This window comes from Pogoniulus pusillus, chromosome Z, assembly GCF_015220805.1.
Source record: "Pogoniulus pusillus isolate bPogPus1 chromosome Z, bPogPus1.pri, whole genome shotgun sequence".
Classification (NCBI taxonomy): domain Eukaryota; kingdom Metazoa; phylum Chordata; class Aves; order Piciformes; family Lybiidae; genus Pogoniulus; species Pogoniulus pusillus.
In genome coordinates this window covers 14,500,884-14,516,071 of record NC_087309.1, presented here as the reverse complement: position 1 = coordinate 14,516,071, position 15,188 = coordinate 14,500,884, and the positions used below count along the sequence as shown (strand labels likewise).

General features: G+C 44.9%; 1 protein-coding gene across 2 annotated transcripts in view; it reads left to right on the top strand.

Annotated features, from left to right (window-relative positions):
* Nucleotides 1-15,188, top strand: part of DNAI1 (dynein axonemal intermediate chain 1) — a 248,859-nt gene that overhangs the window by 65,641 nt on the left and 168,030 nt on the right. For both annotated transcript variants that reach the window (XM_064140660.1, XM_064140659.1), the window contains exon 12: nt 2,099-2,142. In XM_064140660.1, the coding sequence (XP_063996730.1) occupies nt 2,099-2,142 (44 nt within the window). The remainder of the gene's footprint in view (nt 1-2,098; nt 2,143-15,188) is intronic.

Sequence of the window (15,188 nt, the reverse complement as noted above, 5' to 3'; positions counted from 1 at the left end):
AACAAGGGCAAGTGTAGAGTCTTGCAACTGGGAAAGAACAACCCCAGGTATCAGTGTAGGTTGAGGATTGACCTGCAGGAGAGCAGTGAATGAGAAAAGGACCTGGAGGTCCTGCTGGATGGAAAGGTGACCAGCAATGTGCTCTCGTGGCCAGGAGGGCCAATGCCATTCTGGAGTGTATTAAAAGAGCTGTGATTAGTAGATTGAGAGAGTTTCTCCTGCCCTTCTACTCTGCCCTGGTGAGGCTGCATCTGGAATACTGAGTCCAGGTCTGAGCCCCCCAGTTCAAAAGAGGCATAGAACTGCTTGAGAGAGTCCAGTGCAGAGCCACAGAAATGATTCAGGGAATGGAACATCTCTCTTATGAGGAGAGACTGAGGGAGCTGGGACTCTTTAGCTTGGAGAGAAGGAGACTGAGAAGTGATTTCATTAATGTTTATAAATATGAAAAGGGTGAGTGCCAGGAAGCTGGAGCCAGGCTCTGCTTGGTAATGCCCAGTGACAGGACAAGGGGCAGTGGGTGGAACTTGAGACATTATGTAAACATGAGCAAGTTTTTTTTCACTGTGGGGGTGACAGAACACTGGAACAGGCTGCCCAGGGAGGATGTAGAGTCTCCCTCTCTGGAGATATCAAAACCTGTCTGGATGTATTCCTGTGTGATCTGATATAAGCGATCCTGCTCTGGCAGGGGAGTTGGACTGGGTGAGCTTTTGAGGTCCCTTCCAGACCCTGACATTCTGTCATTCTGTGACTATTCAGTAACAGTAGGGAAAGTAAGTTAATTGGTATTATTTGTTGCAGTTTAGAAGCTTCTTTATTCTTGCCCCTGAAAAATGGAAACTAACATATTCCTTCCTTTTTTCTTTCCTCAAAGATCTATTTTTTTTAAAAGTAGACCTTCTGTGATTATTAAATTGATAATCCAGTAAGTGCTGGAGGGTGACATCATGTCTATCTGTGCCCTTTTTATATTTTTCAACTACTGTTATGGTTGGCTGATTTTCTATTTTTTAATACACACTGAGTCTGAAAGAAGTAGTTACACCTGAACTTTGCTAGTACATATATTCAGAAGATCAAGCCCTAAGAGTGTATGCAGTGTTGTGAGAATGGACACTGATATTAATGTGTGAAGTCCTGTGCATTTATTGATGATCTGGATGAGGGGACTGAGTCCTGCATCAGTAAGTTTGCAGATGACACCAAGCTAGGAGCAGGTGTTGATCTGTTGGAAGGTAGGAGAGCCCTGCAGAGGGACCTGGACAGGCTGGATGGGTGGGCAGAGGCCAATGGGATGAGATTGAACAAGGCCAAGGGCAGGGTTCTGCCTTTTGGCCACAATAACCCCAGGCTGGACCTGGGGGTACTGATAGATAGTAGGCTGAAGATGAGGCAGCAGTGTGCCCAGGTGGCCAAGAGAGCCAATGGCATCCTGGCTTGCATCAGGAACAGTGTGGCCAGTAGGACAAGGGAGGTTATTCTTGCCCTGTCCTCAGCACTGGTCAGGCCACACCTTGAGTGCTGTGTCCAGTTCTGGGCCACTCAATTCAAGAAAGATGTTGAGGTGCTGGAAGGTGTCCAGAGAAGGGCAACAAAGCTGGTGAGGGGCCTGGAACACAAACCCTATGAGGAGAGTCTGAAGGAGCTGGGGTTATTTAGCCTGGAGAGGAGGCAGTTCAGGAGTGACCTCATTGCTGTCTACAACTACCTGAAGGGAGGCTGTAGCCAGGTGGGGGTTGGCCTCTTCTCCCAGGCAACCAGCAACAGAACAAGGGGACACAGTCTGAAGTTGTGCCGGGGGAAGTATAGGCTGGATGTTAGGAGGAAGTTGTTGGCAGAGAGAGTGATTGGCATTGGAATGGGCTGCCCAGGGAGGTGGCGGAGTCACCATCCCTGGAGGTGTTGAAGCAAAGCCTGGATGAGGCACTCAGTGCCATGGTCTAGTTGGCTGGCTAGGGCTGGGTGCTAGGTTGGACTGGCTGATCTTGGAGGTCTCTTCCAACCTGGTTGATTCTATGATGATTCTATGATGATTTATGTGGAACTACATGGTTAATAATAAATGCAATCTTATACATATTTTTTCTTATTACAGGAATCCAAAATACAAGGACTTATTTGCAGTGGGGTATGGCTCTTGTAAGTAACAAATGCAAAATAACCATTGAGCGATATAAATATTTAACAGCTGCACTGAGATCTGATCATACTGTACTTGGGCATGGATTGCATCTCATAGCAAGGACTCAACTGATTTCAAAGGAGTAAATTGAGATTTAACTCAAGATAGGGATTAGGTCTTTATATTCCATGACATAAACCTCCAGAAATGTGTAGGCACAGGCAGCATTAGCCAAGGCTTTTGGCTTATGAGAGTGCTGACTCTCTCTTCATTCAAGGACTTGCCTCTTGAAGCACCACTTAATCCTTTTTATCTGACTTGATGGGCTGTGATTTTTCTATTGCTGAAACACCAGATATATTTTGTCAGAAGGTAATTATAAGAGACTTTTCTAAGTGTAAACTCATTGCTTTCTTGTAAGGAGACACGTTCCACAGAAGTCTCCAAGGATAACCTCTCCATTAGGGCACACCAGGCCTGGATATTTTGTCTCTGTTGGACATGAGATAATTTTGTACAGCAATGAACATAAGGGTTGTTGTGCTACTCCATATTAATCTCTACCCAGTATTACTGTTCTCATGCTCAGGAAATGGAAAAGAATTTTAATTAGCTGACATTTTCTCACTTCTTTTTGGTTGTTGTTTGGTGAGTGTGTCATATGTACCTGCTGAGTTTATATGTGTGTGTATTTATATACATACATATATATGTATGTATATACATACACACACACACTATGGAATGCATATTAGCAACCTTGCATTTGCTCCTGTTCATTATCTTGTGTTGCAGATACAATGGCTGTTGTATCCTGAATTCTTGTCTTCACATCTCCCCTATTACTTCTGTGTAAATAGGGTGGTATATATATATATGAATAAACATGCCTTCTTCCACTCTCTCACTCTTTTTGCTTTCTAGCTCTACTTGAACAGTTTCTTAGGTAGGGAACAGAATTCTTGGTAGTTCCTCCCAGGAACCATATCTTCCCAGGGGAATTCCCAAAGGGAACAGACTACTAAGTTTCACTGGAGTCATTCTTGTTCAGGTAGTGTTGGCTCCTCAATGTTTTCTTCTTGGCAGACTACTCAGTGAATTTTTCAGGTCCCCTGAAAGTGCTTCTGGAACTCACCAGGACTTCTTCTCCACTGTTAGTAGCAACTGTAGAGTTGCTTTGCTAGCATTCTCATGTAGTGGACAGTGACTTTAAAGCTGCAGCTGTGTATCAGATAGGTGTTGTTAATTAGCAGGGGTATACAGACAGATGACTGAAATTTTAAACTATTTTCAGCCTTCACTGCTTTTTAGAAGTTTGTGAAGATCAGAGCAGTACCCCACCTGCACCTCTCCAGGACATCTAGTCCTTGCAGAGATGACCCCCTCCAAATCCAAGAGAGATGTTGAGATGCTGGAACATGTCCAGAGAAGGGCGATGGAGCTGGTGAGGGGTCTGGAACACAAACCCTATGAGTAGAGGCTGAGGGAGCTGGGGTTGTTTAGCCTGGAGAAGAGGAGACTCAGGAGTGACCTCATTGCTGTCTACAACTACCTGAGGGAGGTTGTAGCCAGGTGGGGGTTGGCCTATTCTCCCAGGCAAGCAGCAACAGAACAAGGGGACACAGTCTGAAGTTGTGCTGGGGAAAGTATAGGCTGGATGTTAGGAGGAAGTTGTTGGCAGAGAGAGTGATTGGCATTGGAATGGGCTGCCCAGGGAGGTGGTGGAGTCACCATCCCTGGAGGTGTTAAAGCAAAGCCTGGATGAGGCACTTAGTGCCATGGTCTATTTGACTGGCTAGGGCTGGGTGCTAGGTTGGCCTGGCTGATCTTGGAGGTCTCTCCAACCTGGTTGATTCTATGATTCTATGATTCTATGAAATATTACTATTAACTCTAACACAAAGTAGAGAATGTCAAAGAACAGTATTGCAAAGTCAGCAGAGCATTCTCCTTGCTGCAAGGTGACAGACCACAGAACAGTCAGACTGCAGTTATTACATTTGCAAGGTGAAGTAGGTGTTTGAACCCAGTGAGTCTCTCCACTGTCTCTAGCAAGAAATTGTTCTTCACTGAGTTAGTATTCTGTATAACTAAAAGCTGCCTTTTCAGTAGGGCATTGATACATCTGTTTGGATTGAAACAAAAGTTTTTACTTGGTGCTACCAGTAACCAGCAGTTGAGAATTCCAAGATTTTACCTCTGAATACCCCAACCCCTTCTAGAGGAGAAGAAGTCAGAAGCCAAAGAGAGGAGCTTACTAGGAGCTACGTCTCTGCTCACCCGCCATTTCAGTTAATCTAGATTGCAAATTACAGGGAGACATTTTTGCTAGTGAAAAAGTTAGAATATGTTGTGAATATTCTGAACTACCAAGGCAAGTAGATTAGTATTTATTTTTAGGGAATAGGCTGCCCAGGGGGGTGCTGTGGAGTCTCTTTCTCTGAAAATATTCAAGACTCACTTGGATGTGTTCCTGTGTGATCTGGTATAGATGATCCTGCTCTGGCAAGTGGGTTGGACTGGATGATCTTTTGAGGTCTCTTCCTGCCTCTAACCTTCTGTAATTCTGTGATTAAGGGGACACCTTTTTTCTTTGTATTTTTCTTTTTACACGAATGCTGAATACTCTCACTTGTTGCAAAATGGCTAATTACATTAATTGTTGAGAAATATCGTATGTGGGACACAAAAAGTTCATCACTGGGCTTCAAGGAGACTGCTGTTATCCAGGAAGGTGATCTTGAAGTCATTCAAGCACATGTTTCTTTTCCAAACACTTGACAGTGCTCAGCAAAAGCAAAACAAAAAATCAAACCAACAAACAAAAAAACCCCAAGCCACTACCACCACCAAAACCAAACAAATTATGGGAATTACTATGAAAGAAAAAGAAAAGAAAACATCTGGATAAAGTGGAAACAAACAAAATAGAAAACTACACAGAAAGAAGCAGCAGGAGCAACAATGGAAAACTAACAGAAGAGCCAAACAAAGCTCACAATAAACTGGCATCTTGACTACGAAGTGCAGTTCTGGCTGTGACATCCAAAGAATGTGTTAGGGTGTGGAAGGTTTGGAAAAGAGCAGCAAGGATACACAGAAATATATGCAGTGACATTTGATCAGAGAGCAGAAACAGAACTCCTGCAACAGACAAGAGACAGAACCTTGGCCTGGGTCTGTAGAATGGGCGTGAAGAAAGTGAAAAGGTGTCAAATGTTCATTATTGCCCATAACGCATGAATGAGGTTATGAAATTACTCAGTAGAAGGATTAAGGCAAATTTAAAACAGAGTAATGTAAGAAGTAATAAAATTGTGGAGCTTTTTTTTTTTTTTTTTTTTTTTTTTTTGATCTGAAGGACAGAGACAGACCTGGATTCAAAAGATGATATATAAGCTAAAGGAAGGCCAGTCTGGTGTTGGAAGGACAAACTGTCTGATTCAGTGAGCTTGCAATTGTGAGATGCTGGAAGCTGAGTGTGTGCAAGGGTATTGACCTATGTTTGCTGGGATACTCACAATACTCAAGCAGTTGCTACTCAGTAGGTAAGATTCTTGGCAACAGAGGTCTTTGGTGTGATCCCAGATAATAATTCTCCTGTGTTTCTTGCTGCTCTGACAATGCAGCCAGATGGGCTGTCTTCATTTATATCAGTAAGGATTGCTTTCTGCATGCAATATTGCAACATTTCCTCTTCCTCTAAAGATTACTTTTTTCTCTTGAAGTTCACTCCATCTGAGCCCTGAAAATGTTCCTGTTTGTTTGCCAAGAAGCCTAAATTGGCCTGACAGCCTCTTTAATTGAGCACGCAGCAGCTCTTCGAAAGACCAGATTAGGATCAGTCTTTGCCTTGAGCAGCAGAGTGAAATCTTACTATGCTCACAGTCCCCATGCTCACAGATTGTGGGAATGGGCAGTGGAATCCCACTGCCCTGCCACCCATGCACAGGAGGAGAGATGCAAGCTGAAGAATTTTAGCTTCTTAGCCTGTTCAGGCAGCTGTTCTAACTTGTTAGACTAAGCAAGACTGATGTGTGCTTTCTGTGCTCCCTTCTCCAGGCTGAACAACCTCACCTCTCTCTGCCTGTCTCCACAAGAGAGGTGCTTCAGCCCTCTGCTAATTTTTGTGGCCCTCTTCTGGACCATCTCCAGCAGATCCATGTCCTTCTTCTGTTGAGGTCCCTGTTGTGGAAGGGAGTTTTGTTTGGGGGAGTTCTGGGGAATTAAGTGTGAGGCCTATTTATAAAAGGTTTAAATGATTTAAAATTATATACACTAGAAATCCCCTTCCCAAACTTATTTACAACTATCCCACGTAAGTTCTTTATATGCAGTTTGCGAATTAGATCACAGAATGATTATGCACAAGAAATCAGGAATTTAGCAACAGTTTGTAAAAGAATTTAGAAAGAGAGTCCGTGGCTTGAAAAATGCTAGGATTTAGGAAGAGAGTCTGTGATTTTGAGAGAGTTCACTGGAAGCTTGAGAGATTGTTCAGTCTTTAAATTAAGTTCTTGTCAGTTACTCACTGTCCAACTGTAGTTCAGAAAAGTTCTAAGTATCGTGGATTTGGGCTCATTGTTGGAGCTTCTGTGGGTCTGGTTCAGACTGGACGCTGATTCCTGAGTGTGATGGTTTGGGCTCTTATCCGCGCCCCCCCCCCCCCCCCCCCCACACTTTTGTAATTGCCTCAGCTAACTCAGAAGGGACTCCAGGAATGTAAATGAAGCTATTTATTTTACAGCAGCAAATATACAAGCAGCTATTTACAGTATATACACAGTTATATACAGAAATATACAAAGGATAAACAATACAGAAGCACAACTCCCCTCCCAGAAACCTGAGTCCCCAGGAGGGGCTCTCAAACCACCCCAACACCTTCCCCGGCCCCTCTCAACCTTACCCCAGTTCCCAGGAAGAATAGAGGTGCAGCCAAGAGGTTAAGAAGGAAGGTTAGTGGCAGTGGGGTTAAGGAGATGTGGCTAGGTCTGAAGGCAAAGGCAGAATGAAAGACAAAATGGAGAATGTTTACTTCTTCTTCCCAGAGTTCTCATCGGGACTGTGAGCGAAGAGACACAACCATGTTTACCTTTTCACTGCCCATTATCTAGTTCTTTTACCAAAACATTCCAGCTTGCTTCAAACTAGCACACTGAGGCTCATGAGGATCGGGCGCTGCCTGGAACGGTGCCGCCTTGAGCTGGTTGTTGCGATGCGAATGCCGCGTGCGTGCGTGTGTAATCAGCGAGCAGGGTAACGAGCAAAAGAGGTGTGCAAGTAGAGCAGGGTAAAGAGCGAGGAGCGAGGGGCAAGGGGGAAGAGGTGCCCAACTAAGGCAAATGCAACATTTTTATAGTGTTTTAGAAGAGGTGTGTTCAGCCAACTCAGGCAGACTTGCGTTAGCTTTACAGATTGGTACAAAGTTATAATCAACTCACAGAATTGGATAATTCTCACCAAAAACAACTTACGGGACCACCCAGGGGTCAGCCCCCAGCAGATGTGCTGAAAACTCCAAGGTTTTTATTTCAAAACATGGCCATGTTTATGTCTTTTACTCCTCTGCGGGAGAGATTCTCCCAGGGCCTGGAATAGGCTGCCCGGGGAGCTGGTGGAGTCGCCGTCCCTGGAGCTGTTCAAGGCAGGATTGGACGTGGCACTTGGTGCCATGGTCTAGCCTTGAGCTCTGTGGTAAAGGGTTGGACTTGATGGTCTGTGAGGTCTCTTCCAATCCTAATTATACTGTGATACTGTGATAGTGTGATACTGTACGTCTGCTGGTACAGCAGCTGCCCCAGTGCAAGCAGATAGAAAGCAATGTTTTGACTCTTTCGATGGAAGGCCTCTGAGCCACAATTTTGTGTATAAATGAAAATATTGCAAGAGGTCAAGAGGGCTCTTCTACCCTCCATAACAGTCCCCAAACCTGGACACAGTACTCTAGGTGAGGTCTCACCAGAATGGAGTAGAGTGGCAGAGTCACCTCTCAGTCTGCTGGCTGAGCTTCATTTGATGCAACCCAGGAGGTGATTTGCCTTCTGGGCTGCAAGGGCACTTTAGTGGCTGACGTCCAGCTTTTTGTCCCGCAGCACTCTTGAGCTATCCTCTGCAAGGCTATTCTCTATCACATCTTCCCCCAGCCTATATTGATAATGGGGATTGTCCTGGCCCAAGTGCAGGACCTTGTGCTTTGCCTCTTTGAACTTCAAGAAGTTCACCTAGGCCTGCTTCTCCAGCTTGTCCAAGTCCCTCTTGATAACATTCCATTCCCCTGACATTCCCCTGACTGCCCCATTCAGGCTGGTGTCACCTGCAAACTTGCTTGAAGGCGTGCTCAATCCCACTGTTTATATCATTGATGAAGATACTAAACACCACAGGTCCCAGCACTGACCCTGAAAGACACCCCTTGTCACCCATCTCCTTCTGCACATTGAGCTATTGACCACTGCCCTCTGGATGCAATTCCTTGTCCACCAAACAATCCACCTGTTTAAACTATGTCACTCCAACTGAGGGAGAAGGATGTTGTAGGGAAGAAGTCCAGATAGATGACATCTTTTGGTCTTCTCTTGTCTTCTACTGACATGGTCACTCCACTGTAGAAAGCCACTAGTTTGGTCAGGCAGGACTTGCCCTTGATAAGGCCATGCTGACTGTCTTGAATCACCTCTCTGTTCTCCATGTACCTTATTGGAGCTTCTAAGAGGACCTATTCCATGCCCTTCCCAGGCACAGAGGTGAGGTTGAAAGGTTGGTAGTTACCAAGGTCCTCCTTTCTACCTCTGTTAAAAATGGGTGTAATATGTTCCTTCTTCCAGTCTCCAGGAACATCACCTGACTGCCAGGACTTTTCAAACATCATGGAGGGTGGCCTGGCAACTACATCAGCCAATTCCCTCAAGACTCAGGGAAGGGATGCATCTCATCAAGTCTCACAGACTTGTGCATATTCAGGTTCCTCAGGTGGTCATGATCCTTGCCTTCACTTACAGTGGGTGCGACTTTGTCCACTTGGTTCTGTCTTGTGGTCCTTAAACTTGAGAGGTGTAAGGAGAGAGGTTGCTCGTGAAGACTTAAGGCAAAAATGTTTTGGAGACCCTCAACCTTCTCCTTGTCTGTTGTTACTAGCTCACCATTCTTGCTCATTGTGAGGTTCATTTTCTTTGACTTTCATTTTCTGATTGTCATATTTGTAGAAGTCCATCTTGTTATTCTTCACACCTCTTGCCAAGTTCAGCTCCAGCTGCACCCTGGCCTTCCTGACCTCATCTCTACACAACCAGGCAGCATTCCCATACTCTTTTCAATATACCTATCCCTGCTTGAGCTGCCTGTGCAATTCTTCTTACCTTCTAGTGTGACCGACAGGTCTTGGCTCAGCCATGCTTGTCTCTTCCCTTCCTTGCCTGATTTGTTACACAATGATGGTATAGAGAGGCAATATGAATCCTGGCTAGGGGAAGTAGGCCTGGTGTCACGCAGGGGTTGGAGAAGAGCCAAGGGCAGAATCCAGATTTTTGGGTCTGCAGTGATCATAATTACATCATCAGTCTTTTGTGCTGCATGCATTTGAGAGCACTGCCAAGATACAAGGAACACATTTGTTCTACTGCCCAAAGTATACTTTCTGAAACAAAAAGTCCCTTGTTCACTGTGAGTCCATTTCACTCCAGTGTGGTGAGTTGTTTACTAAGAGGGCTCTAGATTCTCACTTGCTTTTGTGTCCCATTTCAGGAATTTTCATTGGTGATTTGTTACAGTGGAGGTTTTTGATGCTAATGGCATTTATTTGGCATGAGACAGTCTCTGCTGAACAAAGAAATACTGTCATTACAATTTGCAATTCAAGATCTGTGCTACTTGGCTTGAGTTGTTTTGTATTCCCATCAGGAGGAGCTGTTTTTCTGGTTTTGTTTTTGTGTAAATGAGATTGCTGGATTTCTGGATAGACTTACAACCTGCAGCGCAGGGTTCAAAGAGACTGTGGTGGATGTTGGGCTTGTGTTATGCCTTGCTGATGGGAGCACCATGAATACAAACTCAGGCCTTAGCAATCACCTCAGTTCATGTTCCAGACACAATGCTCCCCTGACAGCCCTCAGATACAGCTTTTCTGGTGCAGCTTTCATCTGTCAGCACATGAGGTGAGAAGGGAAAAACAGTATCTGTGTGGACAGTGGATTTCATCCTTCTGTTTCTATGTGCTTGATAGTTGTGTGTATGTGGGAGCCTTCTTTGCACAAGGATGGGTGAATAGTACAAACCCACACCCAAAGCACTGACACTCTGAGGTATCTGGCAAAGGTATCTTCTCAGCTCTTCACAGTTCTGGGTCTGAAATGGGGCTTAGTGCAGACAGTCGTAGACCATGTAAAGATGCCTATACTGCTCTGGATTTCTTCTGTAAAATCAGCATGAGCAAAGCTAGTACAGGATCTTTAGACTGTTCTGACAGAATCCAAAGGTAAGAGTTGTTATGAATCTCTGGCTGAGATCGACTGATGTAAAATCCAGGGCAGATCTTTCACAAAGATGAACTGGTATTTAACAGATGCACTGATGCTTCTTGGTGTTGAGGACTCATGGGTGAACACTGACACCACAGACCAGCTCTTGTTGTCAAGTAAGCACAGGTAGACCAGGTGTACTTACTGGATAGCCTTGTGTTTTTCCATTTCTCACAGGCACTGCCCAATGAATATGGGCACTCTTATTTACTGCTCTCCACTGATCGAGGCAGAAGGGTGGTCATTGCAATAGGAACATTTCTGAATGCCACATGGTCAGGGTGATTCAGAGGTAACAGGGAGAGAAGAAAACTAGTCAAGTGGCCTTAACAGCAAGATACTTCAACTTCCTGCTCACATCTGTGCTTCATACACATTGCTTTCTCTACTGGAGGTCTCAACCATCAGCGTCACTTCCACTCTTCAGAAAGGCATCCTTAGTGCTCATTGGCAGGTAGTGATGGGACAAGGGATAAAAGGCCAAGTGCAAGGTTTTACACTTTGGCCACAACAACCCCAAGCAGTGCTACAGGCTGAGGACAGAGTGGCTGGAGAGCAGCCAGGAAGAAAGGGACCTGGGGGTATTAGTAGATAGTAGCTGAACATGAGCCAGCAGTGTGCCTAGATGGCCAAGAGAGCCAATGGCATCCTGGCCTGTATCAGGAACAGTGTGGCCAGTAGGACAAGGGAGGTTATTCTTGCCCTGTACTCAGCACTGTTCAGGCCACACCTTGAGTGCTGTGTCCAGTTCTGGGCCCCTCAATTCAAGAGAGATGTTGAGGTGCTGGAACATGTCCAGAGAAGGGCGACAAAGCTGGTGAGGGGCCTGGAACACAAATCCTCTGAGGAGAGTCTGAGGGAGCTGAGGTTGTTTAGCCTGGAGTGTTTGTAGAATTTGACAGACATCCAGTTTAGAGGTTAAGGAAAATTGCTGGTAACAAAACTGTCTCACTACTAGAAAGGAAAAGTCAAATGCGAAAAGTGAATATGTTTGGAGATATGCCCCTTTCCTCTATTTTCCTCTTATCTCTTTCTGTGCAGGAAGCCTGGGCCCCCTTTCTGGAAAACATAATTACTAGAGAATTCCTAATCTACAATTGTTGCAGAGGGGGTCTCTATGCCTGTGCCTATTTGGTGAAGGTGAGAAATTAATTTGAGGCGGTATTAATTTTTTATTAAAATAGAATTTATTATAATGAATGTTTACAAACTCTTGCCACCCCCAACCACTTAGTTCTTTTGTGCAAAGTTATGAGAACAATTTAGAAATATAATATATATGGGGATCTGGTTAATAACTAGTAAAACATTCAATTATAAACTATTCACAGAGAGATGAATTTCCCTTTGGCTTAATGCCACTTGGGAACTATGCTCTTTGCCCAGCAGGGGCTGTAAACTCTTTCTGCTCTAAGGCAGAGGTAACCTATATTACATAGGAACCAAGGCTTTACTTATAAGTGTTGCTCTTAATTATTAATCACCCTCCCGGGGTTGTGTCACAGCCTGTGCCCAGTGTCCGGACTTCAGGGGATCTTTGCCCGTGGACCCTTGGATTCTGGAATCTTCCCAGCTTGAGAGGGGAAATGATAAATATTCCCAGTCTCTGGGGTAAACAGGTTTCTCTAAACTTTTCTCCTGGTGTGAAGTGATCTCTGCCTCAATGCTGCTGGTTCCTTCTGGATACTGCGGCCAGGGATGATCAGCTGGCAGGGTTCCAGGAACAGGAGGAGAATGTTGTCTGTGCTGGCTCTGGCACGGTCTTCCACAGCTATCAGGCCGTGTGTGTGGGCAGACAATCTAAAGGTCTGCAGTCCTGGTTTTCTTAGCTGCTATGGCTTTCACCAGGCAAGAAGCTGGGAGTCTGAGCTCTGTAGAGGCTGAGGGAGCTGGGATTGTTTAGCCTGGAGAAGAGGCGGGTCAGGGGTGATCTTATTGCTGTCTACAACTACCTGAGGGGTGGTTGTGGCCAGGAGGAGGTTGCTCTCTTCTCTCAGGTGGCCAGCACCAGAACAAGAGGACACAGCCTCAGGCTGTGCCAGGGAGATTTAGGCTGGAGGTGAGGAGAAAGTTCTTCACTGAGAGAGTCATTGGACACTGGAATGGGCTGCCCGGGGAGGTGGTGGAGTCACCGTCCCTGGAGCTGTTCAAGGCAGGATTGGACGTGGCACTTGGTGCCATGGTCTAGCCTTGAGCTCTGTGGTAAAGGGTTGGACTTGATGATCTGTGAGGTCTCTTCCAACCCTGATATAATACTGTGATACTGTAGATAAATGGTATAGCTGGCAGATATGCACAGCTGATGCTGGTCTAGGTTAGGAGGCTATCGTCTCCATATATACATATAAATGGATGCAGGCTTGAATGAGTTTCTGCATCTAAAGCATGCAGACAGGTTAACTGCAAATTGAATCTAAGTAAGAGGTCTATGCCTCAGAGAGCATTGGAGCAATGCAATGGCTTCTGAGCATGTGGGTATGAGCAGCTGAGCGCTTTGGGTGCAGGTCAGAACTACAGCTGATCCTTGCAGGTGGGACAGAGAGCTGGGCTGTGCTACACTGAGCTGAATCTGAACATGTGGGGTACCTGTGCACCCCTCTATAGACTGTGAGCCAAGATTAATGGCCCCTTTGGCCATCCAGAGTGACCAGTCAGGTTGGCAGTCAGCCAAATTTTACCATAATAGGTAGGAGCTGTTTGCCTGGACCCTCCCAAATATGGGGATCATCTGGGCAGACCCCAGGGATACACGAGTTGGGTGTGTGTGTGTTATACAACCTGTTAATTACCAGGGGTCCTGGCAGAAAAACATGTCCAGGCATGTAGAGGCATAGAGAAGCCTTTGTTTGGGCCGACAGGCCCTCCACAACAACTATTCACTCCAAAGATGTAATGAAAAATGCAATCAGCTCCATATTGCACACCTGTTAGGTTTGTTACACGTTGCTGTGTTGCTGCCTGCATTCTCCACCACTTGTTGCTGCCAGTGATCAGACAAAAGCAGCGGCCACCTTTGGACTGATGCAGTTGCCCTTCATTCTGTGCAAGTGCAAGCATAAGACCTATGTAAGACAAATGCAACCCAAGTGTCAGCCCCTGTTACCTCACAGTGACTCATTTTATACCATCCTACAAACAAAACATTAACATAATTCAGACTATGTACAGCCCAGTCTTTAATATACTCCGTGTCTTGTTTTTCCCTTGGACCAGGGGGCCCACTATCCTCCACTGTGAGAGGCATCCTGAAGCTGTGAGAATGAAGGTCATATATTCTGTATACAGCCTATTATTTCTCTCTTCTCACAATATTTCTTGTATTCCCACAGTACACACCTTCTTCCAAGCTCCAAAGACTTTTTCTAAGCAAAAGACTTTATTTTCTTGCTAAATATTTCTGACAAATAGAAATTTGAGAAGCACAGTCATACAATGTTTTGAGTTGGGAGGGACTAAGATCAGCTAGACCCAAGCTCCCTGCCATGGGAAGAGTAATGGGTTTAGCCTGGCAGAGAGGAGATTTAAACTTGATGTTAGGAAGAAGTTCTTTCCAGTGAGGGTGGTGAAACAGTGGAGTGGGTTGCCCAGGGGGGCTGTGGATGCTCCCTCCCTGGAGGTGTTCAAGGCCAGGTTGGACGAGGCCTTGAGCAACCTGTTCTAGTGGAATGTGTCCCTGCCTATGGTGAGTGGTTGGAACTGGATGATCTTTGAGGTCCCTTCCAACTTAAACCACTCTATGATTCTATGATTCCGTAAGTGGTCTAAGTGCCCACATGCTTTGAAGGTATCTCCCATTTCTATCTTAAGCTGACTTCAGCAAGCCATACTCAAGATTTTTCCATCCACTGTGTTAATTCAGTGAAGTTTCTCTAAACTTTCCCCAACTTAGATTGTCCTTGAGTGCAAATGCTATAACCAAGTATGCTAACCTAGTTTTTATGCATGCCACCCACTTCTGCATCATCTTATGGCTGTCAGGAATTATTTTGTATCATTATATAGATCAAGCTAAAAATATTAACTAGTGCTGGACTAAGAACTGATGTCTGGAAATCTTCTCAAGAAACCATCTCTGTTCATTTCTCTTTCTGTTTATAGCTCTGCTTTAAGCTCTGGCAGTGAGCTACTTTTTAATCCAGCTAATATATGCTCTGCTAATTCTATGTCATACCAATTTTAAAATGAAATAGCCTGATGTAATTAACTGAATGCCAAAGGGATGTGCAGATACACTCTTATTTGCACAGTTATTTCATCAGTCATCCTGGAAAAAGGGATGGCAGCTTTGACAAGACTTTTACCCTCTCCATGGCTCCGGGGATCTAATTCAGCAGGACTGTGGACCTCACACTGAAATAATCTCACTGCATACAGATAAGGTCTGTAATCATTAATTCATATTACCTGCTTATTACAAGATATAATACATTATCTGGTCTTGAAATGTAGATTAATCTTTCAAGTTTCCTATGAGGTGGTTGAATCACCATTCCTGAAGAAGTTTGAAAGATACAAATGTGTTGCTAAGGGCCATGGTTTAGCACCAA